Source organism: Stegostoma tigrinum, chromosome 15 (genome assembly GCF_030684315.1).
Source record: "Stegostoma tigrinum isolate sSteTig4 chromosome 15, sSteTig4.hap1, whole genome shotgun sequence".
NCBI classification, from domain to species: domain Eukaryota; kingdom Metazoa; phylum Chordata; class Chondrichthyes; order Orectolobiformes; family Stegostomatidae; genus Stegostoma; species Stegostoma tigrinum.
This window is the reverse complement of record NC_081368.1, coordinates 25,954,325-25,976,159: the sequence shown is the minus strand read 5'-3', so window position 1 is coordinate 25,976,159 and position 21,835 is coordinate 25,954,325. Positions and strand designations below refer to the sequence as shown.

The 21,835-nt window shown below is 43.5% G+C and overlaps 1 protein-coding gene and 2 non-coding genes across 3 annotated transcripts; 1 reads left to right on the top strand and 2 right to left on the bottom strand.

Moving 5' to 3' along the window:
• Positions 1-357: 357 nt before the first annotated feature.
• trnal-caa (transfer RNA leucine (anticodon CAA)) lies at positions 358-472 on the bottom strand. Its single transcript has 2 exons — positions 435-472; positions 358-403 (listed from the first exon to the last, which is right to left on the bottom strand). It is a non-coding gene; the product is annotated as a tRNA-Leu (tRNA).
• Positions 473-2,074: 1,602 nt separating this feature from the next.
• trnal-caa (transfer RNA leucine (anticodon CAA)) lies at positions 2,075-2,188 on the bottom strand. Its single transcript has 2 exons — positions 2,151-2,188; positions 2,075-2,120 (listed from the first exon to the last, which is right to left on the bottom strand). It is a non-coding gene; the product is annotated as a tRNA-Leu (tRNA).
• Positions 2,189-2,744: 556 nt separating this feature from the next.
• Positions 2,745-10,976, top strand: LOC125459057 (cytochrome c oxidase subunit 7B, mitochondrial). The gene is made up of 3 exons (XM_048544983.1): positions 2,745-2,875; positions 9,366-9,490; positions 10,764-10,976. The coding sequence occupies exons 1-3, from the start codon at positions 2,839-2,841 to the stop codon at positions 10,839-10,841; spliced, it is 240 nt and encodes a 79-aa protein (XP_048400940.1). The 5' UTR covers positions 2,745-2,838; the 3' UTR covers positions 10,842-10,976.
• The last annotated feature ends 10,859 nt before the right edge of the window (positions 10,977-21,835 follow it).

Here is a 21,835-nt window from a genome sequence, read left to right as displayed (position 1 = left end):
GGGCCAAATGTTAGGGTCAACTTTTGCACCAGATCAAAAATTTCTTGTAACCTTGGGGGCAGGAGCTATAATCTTAAAGGGTCATAGAAAGATTTCAGCACAGAAAGAGGCTCTTCGACCGTCGTGTCAATTCTTGAATTTTAAATTGTTGAACTTGAAAGTTGAGCTTGGACAGCTGCAAACCTCTCGTCAAAAACATGAAATGTTCTTCAAGCTTATATTACATTTCATTGGATCAATTTTAATATATTTGGTAGTAGGAACGGAACAGAGAAAGATAATCAGAGCCCGGCAGATGAGTTCATACTGGTTGTTAGAATGGGGACTTGCTTCCCAGTGATTAATGTAAAACATTCGTGTCAGAAGTGGGATTCGAACCCACGCCTCCAGTTGGAGACCAGAACACCCAGCTTTATAGCGGAAGGAGTTTATTCCTTGAGTCTGGCGCCTTAGACCACTCGGCCATCCTGACACCCACTTGAGCTGTCGTATGGGATATGGACAACCTTTCACGCTGGGCCATTTGTTTTGTTCATGTATGAATAGTTGTTCAGCAAACTAAACGAGCATTTGAAAGATATTCCACAAATCTAAAGAATAGGCTCGTTACAGTCTACAGAAAGGCAATCTCTCTGCAATATTCTAGGCAACTGTTCGAGTCTACTGACACCTGTCGTTGTCTTTCGGTACTGGATACGAAATATTACTGTCAATATTATTTTGTATTAAAACAACAAACAAGTGGTTAAGACAACAGCTTCTCACGTGAGATAACAAGGTGTAGAGCTGGATGAACACAGCAGGCCGAGGAACAGGAAGCGGACGTTTCGGGTCTCCAGCATCTGCAGTTCCTACTGTCTCTGAAATAGCTTCTCATATAATGCTGTTACACACTAATATTTAATGTCATGAACAAAAACAAAGTTGCTGGAAAAGCTCAGCAGGTCTGGCAGCAATCTCTCTTTAATGCCATGAGGTTTATATAATTTAATTGCTTTCATTCATTCTTCAAGTTGATTTTACATATTAAATCTCATTTCAAAAATTTCTCCGACTTTGTGACTCTGATTGTACAAAACCCAGCCACTCTTATAACTGGTTTTCAGTATATATAGATCTTTGGGTTTAAAACTTGACACGCGGTACCTGGATAACAAAGTATAGAGCTGGATGAACACAGCAGGCCAAGCAGCATTTTAGGTGCACAAAAGTTGACGTTTCGGGCCGAAACCCTTCATCAGAAAAGGGGATGGCTAGAGGGCCTTGAAATAAATTGGGCGAGACGTGGAGGTGGATCGAAGCTGTATGGTGGAGAATCTGGTTGTAGCAAATATCTGAAGCTGTCGTCTAGGCTGCAACTGGGAAACAAGGGAATTTAGGAATAGATTCCAACTCCGTACGTTTATAAAATGCCTTGAAAGAAATATAAACGGAAATAACTTTACATCTCAAATTCATTACAAAGGAGCATTCTTTGGGTTGCTTCCATGTTCAATGGTGTTTACCATCACTTTCAAGACAGAAATATGGTAGCCAGCAACTACGTCTATTTTATTAGAAAGTACTGCACAAGTTTGGCAGAAACTTGGCGTTGGGATATTTGTAAGATGAAATTTAGAGGAATTAACAATCTTTGCTGCTAACCAGATCTGCTGGGTATTCTTTGTTTTGGTTCTGGCGTTCCTCCCTTTTCTAATTTCCGGTCTGAAGTCACTTAACTTGAAATTCTGGGCACTTGCTCCTTTCTCTCAACCTTGCAATGGGTAGCAGCACAGACAAGTAGCACAGTTTGTGCTATTGTAATTGCATTTCAGTGCTAGCGATTGGAGAGTGGAGAGTGACCTTCCGCACTGGGAAGTGGAAGGATTAGCGTAACCTAATAGAACTGGCAGCTCGCTACTCTACAATAATGCAATCACAATTAGCTTAGGGAGAGCCTCATCATACGACTGAGTGGTAACTGATAGGCCCTGAAAAGGTTAATATTTGCGCGGAATCCGTGTTGGTTAATTTTCAAAATCTTAGCTTATTGAATAGGGTGTATTTTTTAAAAACAAAGGCAGAAAAAAAGTTGTGTCAGAAGTGGGATTCGAACCCACGCCTCCAGTTGGAGACCAGAACACCCAGCTTTCTGCGGAAGGACTTTACTCCTTGAGTCTGGCGCCTTAGACCACTCGGCCATCCTGACACTGATGCAAAGAGAGTTGACAGTTCGCTTGATAAAGTGAAAAAGACGAGGCAGCTCTTTTTTGTCTTTATATTTTCAGTGTTCTTGTGATGTTTCGTTTTATTTTTCATTTAGGCATTTTATCTACGGCGGTCGCAGCCGCCGATCCTTCGACAGAAATGCTGCGGCCGTCCCTGATGTTGATTTACAAAGTCTGTTGGCTTGGTCGGCGACACATGGAATATTTAGAATCCCTTCACTTCCATGGAATTCAAACATTTAACATCAATATTATTCGCAGTAACACGTTGTGGTTGAGAAAATTCGCCAGACGTAAAAGATTGATGAAAGATTTAGTCGGGAGCGGGCCGCACTGCTTTCTGGGAGCTGTAGTTTCTTGGGCTATTGGCCTACATACCCACGTGCGCATGCGTAACTTTCTCCCCACCCACCCCCGTTTTTAAAAAAGCCCCTTCCATTATTACATTTTTTCAAATATACTTTCCCCATACTTTTATTTGATAGACTTAAATTACAAATCGTGATATGTGGTGGATTTTGTTTATTTTTAAAATGGTCTGCATCGTCAAAAGTCGGGCCGCTGGCGCAGGCGCGGTTGCTGGTTGCCCCCCATTTTGTTTTCGTGAAGGGTAAACGGGCGCGACGAAGAGATGGTGCCTTTGAGCAGGAGCCTTCTCTCCCTAACGGGTAAATAAATGCTCGGTAACGGGGTCCTAGTTAGGCTCCACGTCCTTCCTGTGCTGCTGCAGCTCTCTTCACGTTTTAAATGTAGTGTAGTTTTAAAGGCTTTGGATTTGCTTGTCGCCTGAAACGAGGAAATAAGGCAGAGGTGTGAAGGGTGGTGGCGGACGGGCTGGTGAGCAGAATGTGACCCTGCGATTTAAAGGTTACTGATGGAAAGGAAACCAGTTAATGCTTCCGAAATTAGTTTAAATGCAGGCTTACCCGGCAAAATAATCTCGGCTGGATATGTAACGTGAATGTGGTGTATCTGTTCCTACGTTATTTCCTAATTAATTGATCAGTCATTTCAACTATCTCACCATTTCCTGTGCCTTTTACAGCATCCAAGTTGCAATTTGTTGTGCTTTTAATCTATGTTATAAGTAGAATCATATTCAACGTGTTTGGTTGTGATAATGGGAACTGCAGATGCTGGAGAATCCAAGATAATAAAATACCAGTCACGATTGGACATAGAACAGTTTTTCTGCCGCCTTTGCCTCCACACCTACTTCTTCAACCGGGAGCCTAAACCTGCCTCCACTGACCCCTTCACCCGCTTCCAACACAAGTCCTCCTCCTGGACACCACCCCCAGGCCTCCTACCTTCCCTCGACCTGTTCATCTTTAACTGCCGTTGAGACATTAACCGCCTCAACCTCTCCACCCCTCTCACCCACTCCAACCTCTCCCCCGCAGAGCGGGCAGCCCTCCGCTCCAACCTCAACCTCACCATCAAACCCGCAGACAAGGGTGGCGCAGTGGTAGTATGGCGCACTGACCTCTACATCGCCGAGACAAACGCCACCTCTCCGACACCACCTCTTACTGCCCCCTCGATCATGACCTCACACCTGAGCACCAAACCATCATCTCCAACACCATCCATGATCTCATCACCTCAGGGGACCTCCAACCTCATTGTTCCCCAACCCCGCACGGCCCGTTTCTATCTCCTTCCCAAAATCCACAAACCTGCCTGCCCTGGTTGACCCATCGTCTCAGCCTGCTCCTGCCCCACCGAACTCATCTCCACCTATCTGGACTCCATTTTCTCCCCTTTGGTCCAGGAACTCCCTACCTATGTCTGTGACACCACCCACGCCCTCCACCTCCTCCAGGACTTCCAATTCCCTGGCCCCCAACACCTCATTTTCACCATGGACGTCCAGTCCCTATACACCAGTATTCCGCACGCAGACGGCCTCAAGGCCCTTCGCTTCTTCCTGTCCCGCAGGCCCGACCAGTCCCCCTCCACCGACACCCTCATCCGCCTAGCTGAACTCGTCCTCACCCTCAACAACTTCTCTTTCGATTCCTCCCACTTCCTACAGACTAAGGGGGTGGCCATGGGCCCCAGCTATGCCTGCCTCTTTGTAGGTTATGTGGAACAGTCCCTCTTCCGCACCTACACAGGCCACAAACCCCACATCTTCCTCCGTTACATTGATGACGGTATCGGCGCCGCCTCTTGCTCCCCAGAGGAGCTCGAACAGTTCATCCACTTCACCAACACCTTCCACCCCAACCTTCAGTTCACCTGGGCCATCTCCAGCACATCCCTCACCTTCCTGGACCTCTCAGTCTCCATCTCAGGCAACCAGCTTGTAACTGATGTCCATTTCAAGCCGGCCGACTCCCAGAGCTACCTAGAATACACCACCTCCCAGCCACCCTCCTGCAAAAATTCCATCCCCTATTCCCAATTCCACCGCCTCCGCCCCTGCTGCATCTGCTCCCACGATGAGGCATTCAACTCCCGCACATTGCAGATGTCCAAGTTCTTCAAGGACCACAACTTCCCCCCACAGTGGTCGAGAACGCCCTTGACCGCGTCTCCCGCAACACATCCCTCACCCCACCCCCGCCACAACCGCCCAAAGAGGATCCCCCTCGTTCTCACACACCACCCCACCAACCTCCGGATACAACGCATCATCCTCCGACTCTTCTGCCATCTACAATCCGACCCCACCACCCAAGACGTTTTTCCATCCCCACCCCTGTCTGCTTTCCGGAGAGACCACTCTCTCCGTGACTCCCTTGTTCGCTCCACGCTGCCCTCCAACCCCACCACACCCGGCACCTTCCCCTGCAACCGCAGGAAATGCTACACTTGCCCCCACACCACCTCCCTCACCCCTGTCCCAGGCCCCAGGATGACATTCCACATTAAGCAGAGGTTCACCTGCACATCTGCCAATGTGGTATACTGCATCCACTGTACCCGGTGCGGCTACCTCTACATTGGGGAAACCAAGCGGAGGCTTGGGGACTGCTTTGCAGAACACCTCCGCTCGGTTCGCAATAAACAACTGCACCTCCCGGTCGCAAACCGTTTCCACTCCCCCCTCCCATTCTTTAGATGTCATGTCCATCATGGGCCTCCTGCAGTGCCACAGTGATGCCACCCGAAGGTCGCAGGAACAGCAACTCATATTCCGCTTGGGAACCCTGCAGCCCAATGGTATCAATGTGGATTTCACCAGCTTCAAAATCTCCTCTTCCCCCACCGCATCCCAAAACCAGCCCAGTTCGTCCCCCCTCCCCCCACTGCACCACACAACCAGCCCAGCTCTTCCCCTCCACCCACTGCGTCACACAACCAGCCCAGCCTGTCTCTGCCTCCCTAACCTGTTCTTCCTCTCACCCATCCCTTCCTCCCACCCCAAGCCGCGCCTCCATCTGCTACCGACTAACCTCATGCCACCTCCTTGACCTGTCCGTCTTCCCTGGACTGACCTATCACCTCCCTACCTCCCCACCTATACTCTCCTCTCCACCTACCTGCTTTTCCCTCCATCTTCGGTCCGCCTCCCCCTCTCTCTCTATTTATTCCAGAACCCTCTCCCAATATCCCTTTCTGATGAAGGGTCTAGGCCTGAAACGTCAGCTTTTGTGCTCCTAGATGTTGCTGGGCCTGCTGTGTTCATCCAGCCTCACATTTCATAATAAAATGTGAGGCTGGACGAACACAGCAGGCCAAGCAGCATCTCAGGAGCACAAAAGCTGACGTTTCGGGCCTAGACCCTTCATCAGAGAGGGATATTGGGAGAGGGTTCTGGAATAAATAGAGAGAGAGGGGGAGGCGGACCAAAGATGGAGGGAAAAGCAGGTAGGTGGAGAGGAGAGTATAGGTAGGGAGGGGATAGGTCAGTCCAGGGAAGACGGACAGGTCAAGGAGGTGGCATGAGGTTAGTAGGTAGGGGTGGGAGGAAGGGATGGGTGAGAGAAAGAACAGGTTAGGGAGGCAGAGACAGTTTGGACTGGTTTTGGGATGCAGTGGGGGGTGGGGACGAACTTGGCTGGTTTTGGGATGCGGTGGGGGAAGGGGAGATTTTGAAGCTGGTGAAGTCCACGTTGATACCATTGGGCTGCAGAGTTTGACGTGTTGGGCTGCCTGGTTCTCTTGTACGAGCTCCCCAGGTTGCTTTCGGTGTGAAGATTTCTTTTAGTCCGTTTGATTTATACACATCAAAATTCTAGGAGTCCTAACTTTGTATTACAGTCTCTAACCCTTGAGTTTAGTTTGTAAAACGTCAGCTTCTTTTGTAGTACAGTTCCACCTGGGAGAAGGATTGCTTCCCAGTATCTTCCAGAATTTGCCTTTTTGCAGTCTGCAAGTACAGCTTTGGGAATAATAGTTCCTGGGATGTTTCTTCTCTTGGAAAGCTGGACCTGGATCATTTTGACTTGGTATATTTTGAAAAGGTTACTCTCTGCTTCCGGAGTTGAAATGTATCCTTAACCCTTCTGGAGTGACCAATAGTTTTGCTTGTCTTTATCAGTTGATTTTTGAAGATGATCCTGAAGGAGCAGTTGCCAAAGACCAGCCAAAGCTTGTGTACTATGGTTACTGTGGCCATGTGTTGTCATGTCAATTGTCAGAATTTCAACTTGAGTGGGAAGTTGCAAGAGCTATAACTGATACTTCATTGAAGATGGGAATTTTAAAGCTTACCATTTGTGTTTATATTTTGGGTCAAGATCTTATTCCTGAAATGTTGGTTCTTTCTCTTTGGTGCTTGATCATCTGAGTAGAAACTGTTTTCATTTTTCTTTAAAGCTGTATATTAGAAGCACCATTATGCAACTTGTCTCTTGTTTTGCATTTCTTTCAAGGTTATTTACCCTCTTTGAGTTAATTTATTCTCCATTCAACTTTCTTTATAATTCTGATGTCTCTCTTTCCCCTCTCTGCACCTTCCGTGCAAACCTGATGTTCTTTGTATGGGGATGCGCCTGTATAGCAAGCAAAACAATGCTTTTCAATTTCTTGCTACGTTTGATGACTAAATCAAATTGAATTGCACATGATTTTTTTTTGTGGACAGGACATATTGGCATCTTTCCAGCCAACATGGGAGGTGAATGCAGAAGAGTTGATTTTGCACTATCCAGTGCCTTGCTTTTATCAAGTGAAGTGAAGTGCATTGACCGAAGACTAGCACTTGTGTTGCACTTTGCCTCACGAGGAAGCAAGGGGACACTTGGCTGAAGCAGGGCTCATACTCTTCAACCTGTGTTTTGCGCTGAGGTGTTCAGCTTCTCCATCGTTGGGAGTGGAATCATTGATGGAGCCACCTCCTTCTGTTTAATTATCCACCACCATTATGATTGGATGTGTCAAGATTGTAGACCTTTGATCTGACCAGTGATTGTGAGGCTGGTCTATCACTGTCGATCGCATTGTTTGGAGTGTAAGTTGTCCTGTGTAGTAGCTTCACTAGCTTGACATGCAACTTTGTGTGCCTGTGGTGTTCCTAGCATGTCCTCCTGCACTGTTCATAGAGCCATGTTGATCTCTTGGCTTGTTGGTAATGTGAGACTGAGGGACATGCCTTGTAGTAAGGTTACAGATTGTGTGGCTGAGTACAATATGACTGTTACTCATGATCGTTAGCACCTTGTGGAGCTGTTGTTGTTGACCTTTTCCACTTAGCACAATGGAAGTGCCACACAACAAAATGGAACACGTTAATGTGAAGAATCCTGACCATCTGTAATAGAATTTTTTAATAGATTCCAGTTATGGTATCTGCTTTGTTTGTGAAGCATGGATATTATCTAGTTTCTACTGTAAACTATGACTCCTTGTGTAGCTGTGGAAGAAAAATGATTCTGTCGCACACTGGTTATATTGCATTTGTGCTTGTAAATTGATCACTCCATAATAACTACAAGCTTGTGCTGTAAAAGGCAAATGGACTTGACCTTTGCCATTCTGTTACTAACAAGTTAGGACAAACTTGATAGAAATGCCAGCGATGACTATTGCAATAATTTGAAACGGAATTTGATTATTTTGCACTGAGTAATTTGCAGCTGTGCAGTTATGCATGATACTCATTATGCTCCTGGCAATTACATAGACATGTAGAAAATAGGAACAGAAGTAGGTCTTTTGGTCCTTTTGAACCTGCGTCACTGTACCACGTGATCATGGCTTCTTATCCAATTCCGTACCCTGCTTCTGCTTTCTCCCGATGCTTTGATTCATTTAGCCCCAAGAACTATCTCACTTTCTTAAAAAGATTGGCATGAACCACTTTCCCTGGAGAATTCCACAAGCTGACCATACTCTGGGTGAAGAAATTTATTTGCCCAGATCCTAAATGCTCTACCCCTTATCCTTAGACTGTGGACCCTGATTCTGGACTCTTGGTATTCAAGAACATTTCTTGCTCATGTCAAGTCAGTGTGAACCAGAAATTACAGGTAACCAAGCATTAGATCTTGTGAAAGCTGTGTATTTAAACTCAGCAAAAATCACTTGCTGTATTGTTTCCACCAGATCCTAGGTTCTATTGTTGAATGTTCACAAGTTGATTTGTACAGAAGTGGGAGTACAGTATAAATTGGCATTTTATGTACATGGAAACATTTGCATCAAATCTTAAACTAATATTAATACATACCTGTATGGGATCTTGTTACTGTCAAATGTCCGTAAGTTGGTGACCATATTTTTTTGGAAGTTTAATCATGTTTTCTGATCTGACAAAATAAAAGCTTTTCTTGACCTATTTTCCTACTTAAGTATAACATCAGGGACAGCAATTCTAATGTAGATGTTCCTAATTAAGTGAACATTTGTTGACATTTTGTTTTGCTTTAAGTATAAAAATGTTACCCTGCTTTATTCCTTTCAGATTTCAGTGCGTCATTAAGATCAGACCTGATGACATGTTGATTTCATTTTGAGAAATATCTTATTGACTGTTCTGTTGATTTCAGTTTGAGATTTGTGATATCTGCTAAATCCCTGTTGCCACGCCTGTAGTTTAGGGTTGGTGACTCATTCTGAATTTATCCATTTTGAGTGGTACCTGCAAGGCAGCTGAAATGTGATGTACCTCAAATTCCGATGAATGCGCTCACTGTAGAATTAACACTTGTCTCTGAAGCTGAATAATTGCAGTCAAAAAGAATTTGGTATTTGGTTTTTTTTTAGGTCGGAGCATTCGTCAAATCGCAGCAAGACAAGTTCACCACAAGACTGGTCCTGACTTCCATGACAAATATGGAAATGCTATCCTTTTGGGAGGACTGACATTCTGTGTTGTAGTTTGGAGTTATGTAAGTTTTTAAAAACTTAGTAGTGATCATCTATTTGTTTTTTTTCCACACTTTCAAATCAAATAACTGAGATATCATCCAAGTGAGCAACAGACTGTTGGGTCACTATCACTTGTGAGCCGGTGATGTGCTCGGTACTATTTTATGGCAACTCAACAGTGCAGACATTGAACATGTCCCTTGCTTGTGAAACTGCTGAAGCAGCAGTAGCAATTTTTTAAAAAATTCAACTTAGTATGCGAGATTTACCTCATGAGGTTATTCATCTGACTTCAAGACACTTATAACAATTTTCTGTTTTTATTCACATCACAATCAGATACTGATTATTTTATAAGGTGGGGGAAAACTCCAGAGGTATCTGCATGTCTGAAAGATGTTTTAATTATTTAAAACTTGTCTCTGTGTCAGCCATTGAAGGCCAAGGCCTGTTCTGTCTTTGTTAGATTATAGTTGATCTATATCTAAGTTTCAGCTGTTGTTTGTTCGCTTTAATAAGAGTTATGGCATTTTCTGATTTCTGGGATTTGCAGTGTTTTGTTTTTAATCATTCTTGTGTGTCTGTGAGGCTCCCCTTCATGGCAATTATATCCTTTCTAAGATGTGGTGTTCTGAACTTCTAGTTTGCTATTTTGGATGGCTGGTGGAGGCCTAGTCACACGTTTAAGCACTTTTTGAAATGTTGAGAATTTTGTGATATTGGAGGCATCCGAGGGTATGGGAAGAAAGTGGAAATATGGCTTAGAGAGGATCAGTCTGATTATATTGAATGGCAGAGCAAGTTTGAAGAGCTGAATGGCCTACTCTTGCTCCTAGTTTCTATGAACTGAATGCAGAATTCTAACTGGGGCCTAACCACTGCTTTGTATTTCTGCCTCCTTGCCCCATATTCTGATGTTCACTTAATCTAACAATGAATAAAATCACAATTTTCTGGAAAAGCTCAGCAGGCCTAGTAGCATCTGTGAAGAAAAATCAGGGTTAACATTTCAGGTCTGGTGACCCCTCTTCAGAAATCCTTTCTCCAAAGATGTTGCCAGACCTGCTGAGCTTTTTCAGCAATTGCTTGTTTGTTTCTGATTTACAGCATCTGTAGTTCTCTTGGTTTTTAATTTAATAAAATAAATCAAACTCCTTTTGTTGTTCGCTAAGCCACCTGCAGATTTGTTCCCAACTCTGCTACAGTTGAATTTGCTGTTAGAAAGACTTCTTAATTTAACTAACTACGTGTTGTAGTAATGTTTGTTTCTTACATGCTTCTATTTGCTTGTAGGTTTCAACACAGACTGGCATTACATGGAACTTGTCTCCTGTGGGCAAGATCACTCCTCAAAAATGGAGAGAGGATTAGATGAATGGACCAAGTTTTTGCAAAATAGGAGTACAGACCCTGCATTGCATATTAGTCTTGACTCATGCTTCCTTCTGTAATAATTAGTTATGTAAACTGGACTTCATAGTAAAACAATAAATAATAAACAGTAAACTTGTGTTCTTTTTGGGGTTGGGGTAGAGCAAATTTTGGCAAGGTTTGCTTGTCAGTGAAGATGTATATTTAACAACTTGCACTTGATTTACAGTTCACATGCGCATACACTTTGCAGGTTGTTAGAAATGTAGATATAAGGAAAACAAACAAAAAATATATAGTTATGGTGGGAAGGCAAAAAATGCTGTATAAATGATTTTCAAGGTGAAGATTTCAAACCTGACAAATGTAGATTGAACCCTGCTTGTCCTGTTTTATATTAGAGCAAAGAAAGCGGGCAACCCATATACGTTTGTTTTGAGATTAGTGCCAGAGTTTAGGATTTGGAAGTTCTGATGATTCAAAGTCAGTTTGTTGAAGGTCACTGAATCTGTAAATATGGACTGTAAAGTCTTTTAGTAATTTCAACATTTGCTCCCTTCATTAATGTACAGTGACAGCAGTGTGTTTTATCTCAAGTTCACTGCTGTAGTTCAATAGACTTGTGTGGTGACTTCCTAACCTGTGACTTCTACCACTTTGTTTTTCAAAGATGGCATATACACGAACAAACCACCACCTGGAAATTTCCCTCCTAGCCACACCCCGTGACTAGGAACTACAACATTGTTCCTTCATTTGTCACTAGGTCAAAATCCTGGAATTTGCGCTGCACCTACCTAACAACAGCATTGTGGAAGTATCTGCATCTCTGACGACTGCAGCAGTTCAAGAAGGTAGTTCAGTACCACCTTCACGGGGGAGATTTGACTGCACAATAAATATTGGTGATGCCAGTGACTCCCACATCCCATTAACAAACTTTTAACATGTATTTATAAATAAATTTGGAACAAAAGCTTGCACAGTACACAATTGGACCATTTTGGTCACTGATAACTAATTCTTTAAAATTTGTACAACATCTCTATTTCTCTGTAGCTTTTTCCCATGTACTTATCCAATATCTTGTGTTTTTTTTAAAATGTTGACAGTTCTGTTCGGACATGACCTTCCAGGTTATCATTACATGTGATGGTTTTTAAAAAGATTGTTCTGCCTTAGATCAAAATAATTTTTCAATGACACTGGGACAAAATTCTGCAAATCCCTCTCTGTTGGTAATATCAATTTACCTATAACACATGGACTGCAGCAGTTCAAGCAGGTCCACCAGCTTCTCAAGGTCAATTTGGGATAGGTAATAAATTCTGGTTTGGCCAGTGATATCTATGTCCTAGTGAAGTTTTAAAAATCTTCACAGTTGAGTTCAGATACGTTTTCTATATTATGAATAATGTGACAATTTTTAATTGATTTCTAATTTTAATGTAACTTGACTGGGCCGCATCTGGCTTGATATTATTTGACCATTTTTTTCATCCTGTTTTCAAAATATCATTAATTACCTGTTTTAATTTCAATGATCTTATCCTTTCTTATTGAATATCCTTCAAATACATCCTCTTCCTTGTTATTTCTCTTATCAAGTGAAGTTTCTGATAGTATTGGAGTGATGCTGTTCAAGGTGACAAACACGCATTACAAATATGACTATTCAAGGTTATTTTAAACAGGGGCTGCAATATACAAATCTTCAAAATAAAAAAATAAATTTGCCTGATATGAATCCACAACCACATTCAAGGTGAATCAATGATTGCTGCTGTTTCCTTAGTGTCATATAAGAACAGGATTGAGTTTATTTTCATGTTGCAAGTAGTCTGAATGAGACAAAACCTGAAGAAGTTGCTGGCTCATATTTACCATACTGCAAACGTTGCTGAATGTGAGAGAATACTACATGATAACAGTGATTGGATCAACTGCAATGCCATGTTTTATGGTCAAATAGTTTGCTGATGCTTGTCGATAATTAATAGAGAGAAAATCAGTGCCACGTAATTGTACCTACAAGGTTTGAATGCCATCAAATTGACTGTCAATATGGAATTAAAAGCTCACACAATCATTGAGAAACGCATTTTTACTCCTGTCAGTGTCCATTAGAAAATTTCATTTTGTTAAACATCCTAACTGTTCAAGTGAGTAATCTGGTTAGTTATTGACCTCTGCTCCATCGACACATCCCTGCAAAAATATCTTTTAATAATTTATCCACTTCTCTTCAGGAAGTTATTGTTGAATCTGCTTCCAAAATCCTTTCCATCTGTACATTCCTGCTCAATCCAACTTGCTGAATAAAAATAATTTCCTTATGGTACAGAATCTTTTCCAAGTTATCTTAAATCAGTGTATTCACCAGACTACAATTCTTGTTTCAGCTGTGATGTACAACACCAATGTACAATATTTTCAATAATGTAAACATTGCCATATGCGTGAGGAGAAAGAACTGCAGATGCTGGAGTGAGAATCAATGCAGTTGGAGCTGGAAGGAGACAGAGTCAATACAATGTGGAGCTGGAAGAACACAGCAGTTCAGGTAGCATCAGAGGGTCAGGGGTGTTGATGTTTCAAGCCTAGACTCTTCAACAGGACCGGGTTTATGCCCGAAACGTTGTCTTGCCTGCTCCTCTGATGCCACTTGACCTGCTGTCTTTCAGCACCACGGTGTATTGATTACCACAAGTATATTGAGAAGGAAATGGAATATTATCACCTTGTATTCACATACTTTGCCACCAGGTGGAGCCAGATCATAACTGGCAACAAAGGTGCAAGCGGTAATCAGATTATTTGGGTTCATGAGAGTCAAAGAACAGACATGAGGTCCTAGTTGCAAAAAAGTGCATGTAATCCACTGCCCCCAGTTTATAACATTTAACTCCATCTCTTCAATATCTGAGTATACAATATAGCATGATCAGTTCACTGTTCTGTACATATTTGAAGTAAAATACGGAAAACCTTAAGCCTTTTTTTTCATAATTTAAGGTGCTGGTGTGATGATACAAATGATCACAATGACTAATGGACAATAACGAAGGATGAAGTTTTGTCCAAATATCCTGGATCATAATCTGGTAGAGTGGATACGTCTGCTTTGAGAAATCTTTTTATTCCAGGCAGCCACTTGTTGCAGACAACAATGATTAGTCTAGATATGATCTCCAAGACATGGCTGCTGTGGCACTTGTGATGATGGCACCATTAAATATTAAGGGGAGTTGTCACAGAAGGATATTCAGCCCATCTAATTTACACTGACTGTTTCAATCAGTGTTAGAACTTTGTATCATTTCCCCAAAACCATGAACATTGTTTCTATAATTATCCGATGCTCTCTTGAATGCCTCAAGTGAAATTGTCTACACCACATTTCAGGCAATGCACTGCAGTCCTAACTACTTGCTTTGTGAAAAAGATTTCTAATGACATTGCATTTGCTTCTTTTACAAATTATTTTAAATCTGTGCTACCTTGTTTTCAAGCCGTTTAAAAGTGAGAACACTTTCTCCTCATCTATTCCATCAACAACCCTTGTGATTTTGGAAACTTCTATCAAGTTTCTCTTACACCTTCTGCACGCCAGGGAAATTTATCCCAACTTTTCCTCATAACTGAAGGTTCTCACTCCTGAAACATGTTCGTGAACCTCTGTTGCGCTCCTGCAAAGTATTCACATCCTTCCTGAAGTGTGACACTTAGATACGTACACAAGAACTAACTAGTGTCTTATACAAGAGATAATGGGAACTGCAGATGCTGGAGAATCCAAGATAACAAAGTGTGAAGCTGGATGAACGCAGCAGGCCAAGCAGCATCTCAGGAGCACAAAAGCTGACGTTTCGGGCCTAGACCCTTCATCAGAGGGGGATGAGGAGGGGATTCTGAAATAAATAGGGAGAGAAGGGGAGGCGGACTGAAGATGGATAGAGGATAAGATAGGTGGAGAGGAGAGTATGGGTGGGGAGGTAGGGAGGGGATAGGTCAGTCCAGGGAGGACGGTCAGGTCAAGGAGGCAGGATGAGGTTAGTAGGTAGGAAATGGAGGTACAGCTTGAGGTGGGAGGAGGGGATAGGTGAGAGGAAGAACAGGTTAGGGAGGCGGGGACGAGCTGGGCTGGTTTTGGGATGCAGTAGGGGAAGGGGAGATTTTGAAGCTTGTGAAGTCCACATTGATACCATTGGGCTGCAGGGTTCCCAAGCAGAATATGAGTTGCTGTTCCTGCAACCTTCAGGTGGCTCCTGCAGTGCCACAATGATGCCACCCAAAGGTTGCAGGAACAGCAACTCATATTCGGCTTGGGAACCCTGCAGCCCAATGGTATCAATGTGGACTTCACAAGCTTCAAAATCTCCCCTTCCCCCACTGCATCCCAAAACCAGCCCAGTTCTTCCCCTCCCCCCACTGCATCCCAAAACCAGCCCAGCTTGTCCCCAACTCCCTAACCTGTTTTTCCTCTCACCTATCCCCTCCTCCCACCTCAAGCTGCACCTCCATTTCCTACCTACCAACCTCATCCCGCCTCCTTGACATGTCTGTCCTCCCTGGACTGACCTATCCCCTCCCTACCACCCCACCCATACTCTCCTCTCCACCTATCTTCTCCTCTATCCATCTTCGGTCCGCCTCCCTCTCTCTCCCTATTTATTTCAGAACCCTCTCCCCGTCCCCCTCTCTAATGAAGGGTCTAGCCCCGAAACATCAGCTTTTGTGCTCCTGAGATGCTGCTTGGTCTGCTGTGTTCAGCCAGCTTCACACTTTGTTATCTTAGTGTCTTATACAAGTTCAGTTTAATCTTCCTACCCTTGTGCTCTAGTAAAGCCTTAATAAACAATAAACAAATGCTCCTATTCATAAAGATTTATTAACCACTCTTGCAAACATCCCGCCACCTTTAAAACCTTGTACTCATATACACTTCGGTTTCTGATTTCCTGCACACTCTTCAGAGTAGTAATCTTTATTTTTTACTGTCTTTCCATGTTCTCTTTACCAAAATGTATCATCTCACACTTTGAATTCATCTGCCATCTATCTGCCTATTCCAGCAACTTGTCGATGTCTTTTGAAGTTTGACACTGACCCCCTCACAGTTTACAATGCATCCAAGTTTTGTGTCATCCACAAGCTTTGAAACTGTTTTCTGTAGATCACGTTCGATGACATCAGTACAAATCAGAAAAAGCAAGTGTCCCAATACCAATACACAGCGAACTTCAATACATACCTTTTTCTAAACCAAAAAATATCTATTGAGCATTACTGATTTCTTTTCCCTAACTCTCAGCCATCATTGTAAACATTTTATTATTGTCCTTTTACTCAGTGAGCTCTAACTGTGTGCACAAGCCCGTTTTGTGTAACTGTATCAAGTGCCTTTTGAAAATCCATATACCACATCATCAACAGCATTATTTTGATAAACCGTCTCTGCTATCTCTTCAAAAAACTCCAGCAAGTTTGCTTAAACATTATTTTCCTTTAAGAAATCCATACATCCTCTCCTTATCTAACCCACATTTACCTGTACGATGAGCACTTCTACTCAAAAATATAGTTGCTAGAATTGTCCCCACCACCAAAGTTAAACTAACTGACCTACAATTGTTGGGCTTATCTGTTCACGCCTTTTTGAACAAGGGTTTGCTGGCTGAGATTCTCTAGATCTCTGGCGTCATTCCTGAGTCGAAGGAGCAGTGGAAAATTACGGCCAATGCCTCAACAACTTCCATTCTCACTTCCTAGGAAACATATCATTCAGCCCCACTGTCTTTTCAAACTTTATGTAGCTGCAGCTTGTCCACCATCTGTTCCTTTTCAAAATTGACCCCTTCTGATGACTGAATTTCCCCCTCTGTTACCATGACTTAATTGGCATTTGCTTCCTTGGGTAAAGACAGACACAAAATATTCACTTAGTTCCATGTGTAGACTCCTTTGTCAGTCCGAAATCGTCCTCCTTCTCCTTTTACAGATTTTTAAAATATAAGTGTCTACAGCAGAATTTGTGGTTCCTTTTGTTTTATCTTTGCACAATCCCACATTGTTTCTCTTATTTGCTTTTTCACCTGTCTTCAGAACCTTTTGTTCTCTTGGTTCTGTTTTGTATTTTCTACCTGACAAATGTCATAAGCAGGTATTTTCTTCTTTATCTTCATTTCTGTCTCCTTTCTCATTGAGGAAGCTCTGCATTTTTTCCAATTATGTTGCACCTTCTTCAGCTAATTACTGTTAGTCTGATGGTTCATCGTTCTTTTCCATGGTCATCCTAAACCTTATGATACAACAGTCACAGTCTCTCAACCCGCTGACTTAATGTACTCAGCCACCTTATCCTCAAGATTGACAGCAAACAGCGCATCCTTTGTCATTGAACCAGATATATGCTATTTCAGAAATTTTTCTGAACAGCATCTAAGAACTCTTATCCCTCTCTTCTTTAGTCTGCTACAAATTCCAACTTAAAAACTGCAAGAATAGTGGATGCTGTAAATCAGAAACAAAAATAGAAGCTGCTGGCAAATTTCAGCAGGTCTGGCAGCACCTGTGAAGAGAAATCAGAGTTAACGTTTCAGGTCCAGTGACCCTTCCTCAGAACTATCCCAGCTTACATTTGGAGAATGGAATGTTTTAATTTCTTACTAATCCTGACTCCATCTTTTGCCATCATGTTGACTGTTGCAGTGTTATCTGTCACTTCCAACATTTTATATGCCCTGGTATTCCTCTCTGATATTTTCTTGCTTCTCACACCCTTCCCAATATAAACCCTCCCACAGCACCAGCAAAATGCCCAACAAAGAAATCAGTGCTGACTCTGTTCATTTGATACCATACCAGCTTGGACGAGTGCCATTACCCTCTGACCTAGACCCAAAGTCTCGGGAATCTGGACTCACGCTCCTGCATCATCTCTCCTACCATGGTTTCATTTATATTAGCCTCTTATTTCTGTACTCACATCCATCACTGGCAGCCAACCAGAAACTTCTACCTTTGGGGTGATGTTTGCTAATATTCTCCCCTATTGCTAGCTCTCTGTTTTCTGACTGCAGCACCACATCTCATGTCCTCCCAACGTTGTTGCTACCAAATGGAGTAAAAATCAATTTACGTCAGTTTCTAAATTGAGTAAAAGTTTAAACAAAATATTAACAAAGGTGGCTGCTAAAATCATACATTTGGTATTAGCACTGATCTTCCAGAAACTTTCAGAAGTCAATGTGAGCTCAGTAGTGAGCATCCACGTATTTCCTAAGTAAAAACTGAAAGAACTGTGTATGCTATAAATCAGGAACAAGAACAAAGTTGCTGGAAAAGCTCAGCAAGTCTGGCAGCATCTGTGAAGAAAATATTAGAATTAATGTTTCAGGTCTGGTGACTCTTCTTCAGAACTCAGGGGTTCTGAGGAAGGGTTGGAGTTCTGAGGAAGGGTCACTGGACCCAAAACGTTAATTCTGATTTTTTCCTTCACAAATACTGCCAGACCTGCTGAGCTTTTCCAGCAACTTTGTTCTTGTTCCTGTATTTCCTGTTGGGTCTGGAACGCTACCTGTTATGCTATCAGCTGCACAGACATAAGCATCACAAAGAAAAATTCCGAAACAATAAGACTGAAATTTACACCCACCTTACAGGAGGACCTGCTAATGACTCTTCACTTCACAGAATTGTGGAATTGTTACTGCACAGAAAGAGGCCATTCCGCCTGTCGTGTGTACACAGGCTCTCCTACAAGCATTGTGGCGCAGTTCCATTTGTCTGTCCTCTCCCCAAACCCAGTATAAAGTTTCTATTTGAATCGTCTAATGAGCTTTGACATGTTGCATGCTCTGCCTCGACCAGACTTGCAGCCAGTGCTTTCCGGACCTGAATCACTTGTGTGAAAAAAAACTGATATCACTTTTGCTACATTTACAAATCACTTTAAATAAATGTCATGCCATTCTTGATTCAATTACAAGTGTGAACAGTTTCTCTCTATTTATTCTATATAGACATCTCATAATTCTGAAAGCACAGTGGCTCAGTGGTTAGCACTGCTGCCTCACAACACAAGAAACTGGGTTCAATTCCACCTTCGGGTGACTGTCTGTGTGAAGGTTCCACGTTCTCCCATATCTGCATGGGTTTCATGCAGGTGCTCCGGTTTCCTCCCACAGTCCAAAGATGTGCAGGCTGGGTGGATTGGCCATGCTAAACTGCCTGTGGTGTTCAGGAATGTGTAGATTGGGTGGATTATAGGGGAATGGGTCTGGGTGGGATGCTGTCAGGGTTGGCGTGGACTTGTTGGGCCAAAGGGCTTGTCCCCACACTGTAGGGATTCCATCAGATCTCTTCTTCTCTCCAAGTAGAACTGTTCCAATCTCTCAGGTCAACTCTCTGAACAGAAATTTTCATCCTTGGAACATTTTTATAGATTTCTTGTACACTGTCTCCACGAGTTGTGGTGCTCAGAACTGGAGTAACAAATACCTTGACTTAACTCCAGGAATGGACAATAGATAGTTGGCTATTTCAATGCAAGTATTGACATTAATGGCAATTGCTTCTTCCTTCCAGGAATCTTGGTTATAAGGCTCCCACAATACTGAATCTGTATAATTTTGAAATAGTAGTCAACTAATGGGCCAATCATGCTCCAGGCATCAACTGGCAATATCAACCCCTGACTGGGCTACAAGGGAAAAACCTTTGTCCTGTCAAAAGCAGCCAAATGCCTGCATTTGTGCTCTTTTTGCAAGTAATCCACTTCCTTTCCACAAAACATTGAGGGAGCAGTTACATTTCTGGAAAACTTCTCACCTTTTGAAGAGATTTTTAATGTGAAGTAACGGCCTACAACACCTTAACTGTCGGCTAGCCATCAACCATCCGTAAAAAGGAATACAGATTTTTATTGTGAAATTTGGACTTTTGGACTTCTTAAAAGCAAACTTATTGATAAACTGGGATGAGAGATAATGGGAACTGCAGAAGCTGGAGAATCCGAGATCACCAAGTGTGGAGCTGGATGAACACAGCAGGCCAAGCAACTGGAATCTCTCAGTTTTGTAAAGTTGTTGTGAACCAAGTGATCTTTTTATCCTTTTCAACACTACCCGATATATGTTTGCAAGTGTGCCTGCATTGTGAAGATCTCCCCCATTCCTAAGTATGCATTAAATAAACTCCACTTTGGATTTAAAGATGTCACAGTGTTTTTACGGTCCTTGCAAAATCAAAGTCGACAAACAAATATGCCCCATTGTTTTTTTTAAAAAATTAAAACACAATTGGCTTACAGACAGGTACAATGCCTCATCCTCCGACACTTCCGCCATCTGCAATCTGACCCCACCACCAAAGACATTTTTCCATCCCCACCCTTGTCTGCCTTCCGGAGAGACCACTCTCTCCGCGACTCCCTTGTTCGCTCCACACTCCCCTCCAACCCCATCACACCCAGCACTTTCTCCTGCAACCGCAGTAAGTGCTACACCTGCCCCCACACCTCCTCCCTCACCCCCATCCCAGGGCCCAAGATGACCTTCCACATCAAGCAGATGTTCACCTGCACATCTGCCAATGTGGGATACTGCATTTTGCTGTACCCGGTGTGGCTACCTCTACATTGGGGAAACCAAGCGGAGGCTTGGGGACTGCTTTGCAGAACACCTCCGCTCAGTTCGCAATAAACAACTGCACCTCCCAGTCGCAAACCATTTCCACTCCCCCTCCCATTCTCTAGATGAAATGTCCATCATGGGCCTCCTGCAGTGCCACAACGATGCCACCCGAAGGTTGCAGGAACAGCAACTCATATTCCGCTTGGGAACCCTGCAGCCCAATGGTATCAATGTGGACTTCACAAGTTTCAAAATCTCCACTCCTCCCACTGCATCCCAAAACCAGCCCAGCTCATCCCCACCTGCCTAACCTGTTCTTCCTCTCACCTATCCCCTCCTCCCAACTCAAGCCACATCTCCATTCCCTACCTTCTAACCTCATCCCGTTCCCTTGACCTGTCTGTCCTCCCTGGACTGACCTATCTTCTCCCTAACTCCCCACCTACACTCACCTTTACTGGCTCCATCCCTGCCTCTTTAACCTATCTGTCTCCTCTCCATCTATCTTCTCCTCTATCCATCTTCTATCTGCCTCCCCCTATTTATTTCAGAATCCTGTTCCCCTCCCCCATTTCTGAAGAAGGGTCTAGACCCGATACACCAGCTCTCCTACTCCTCTGATGGTTGGTTTCCCACATGTAGAGGAGGCCACAGCGGGAACAGCGGTTGCAGTATACAACATCAGCAGATGTGCAGGTGAACATCTGCTTGATGTGGAAAATCTTCTTGGGGCCTAGGATGGGGGTGAGGGGACAGGTGGCAGGGAAAAGTGCCAGGTGTGGTGGGGCTGGAGGGGAGTGTGGAGCAGACAAGGGAGTCATGGAAAGAGTGGTCCCTCCAGAAAGCAGGCAAGGGTGGGGAGGGAAAAACGTCTTGGGTGGTGGGGTCGGATTGTAGATGGCGGAAGTGTCGGAGGATGATGAGTGTATCCAGAGGTTGGTGGGGTGTTATGTGAGGACGAGGGGGATTCTGTTTTCGTTGTTATTGCGGGTGGGGGGTGTGAGGGATGAGTTGCAGAAAGTGCGGGAGACACGGTCGAGGGCATTCTCGACCGCTGAGGGGGGGAAGCTTGGGGGCTTGAAAATCGAGGACATCTGAGAGGTATGGGAGTAGAATGCCTCATCCTGGGAGCAGATGCGGCAGAGGCAAAGGAATTGGGAAGAGGGGATGGAATTTTTTGCAGGATGGTGGGTGTGAGAACATGTATTCTAGATAGCTGTGGGAGCCGGTGGGCTTGAAATGGATATTGGTTTCCAGGTTAAAATAGTATCAGAGATAATGGGAACTGCAGATGCTGGAGAATTCCAAGATAATAAAATATGAGGCTGGATGAACACAGCAGGCCAAGCAGCATCTCAG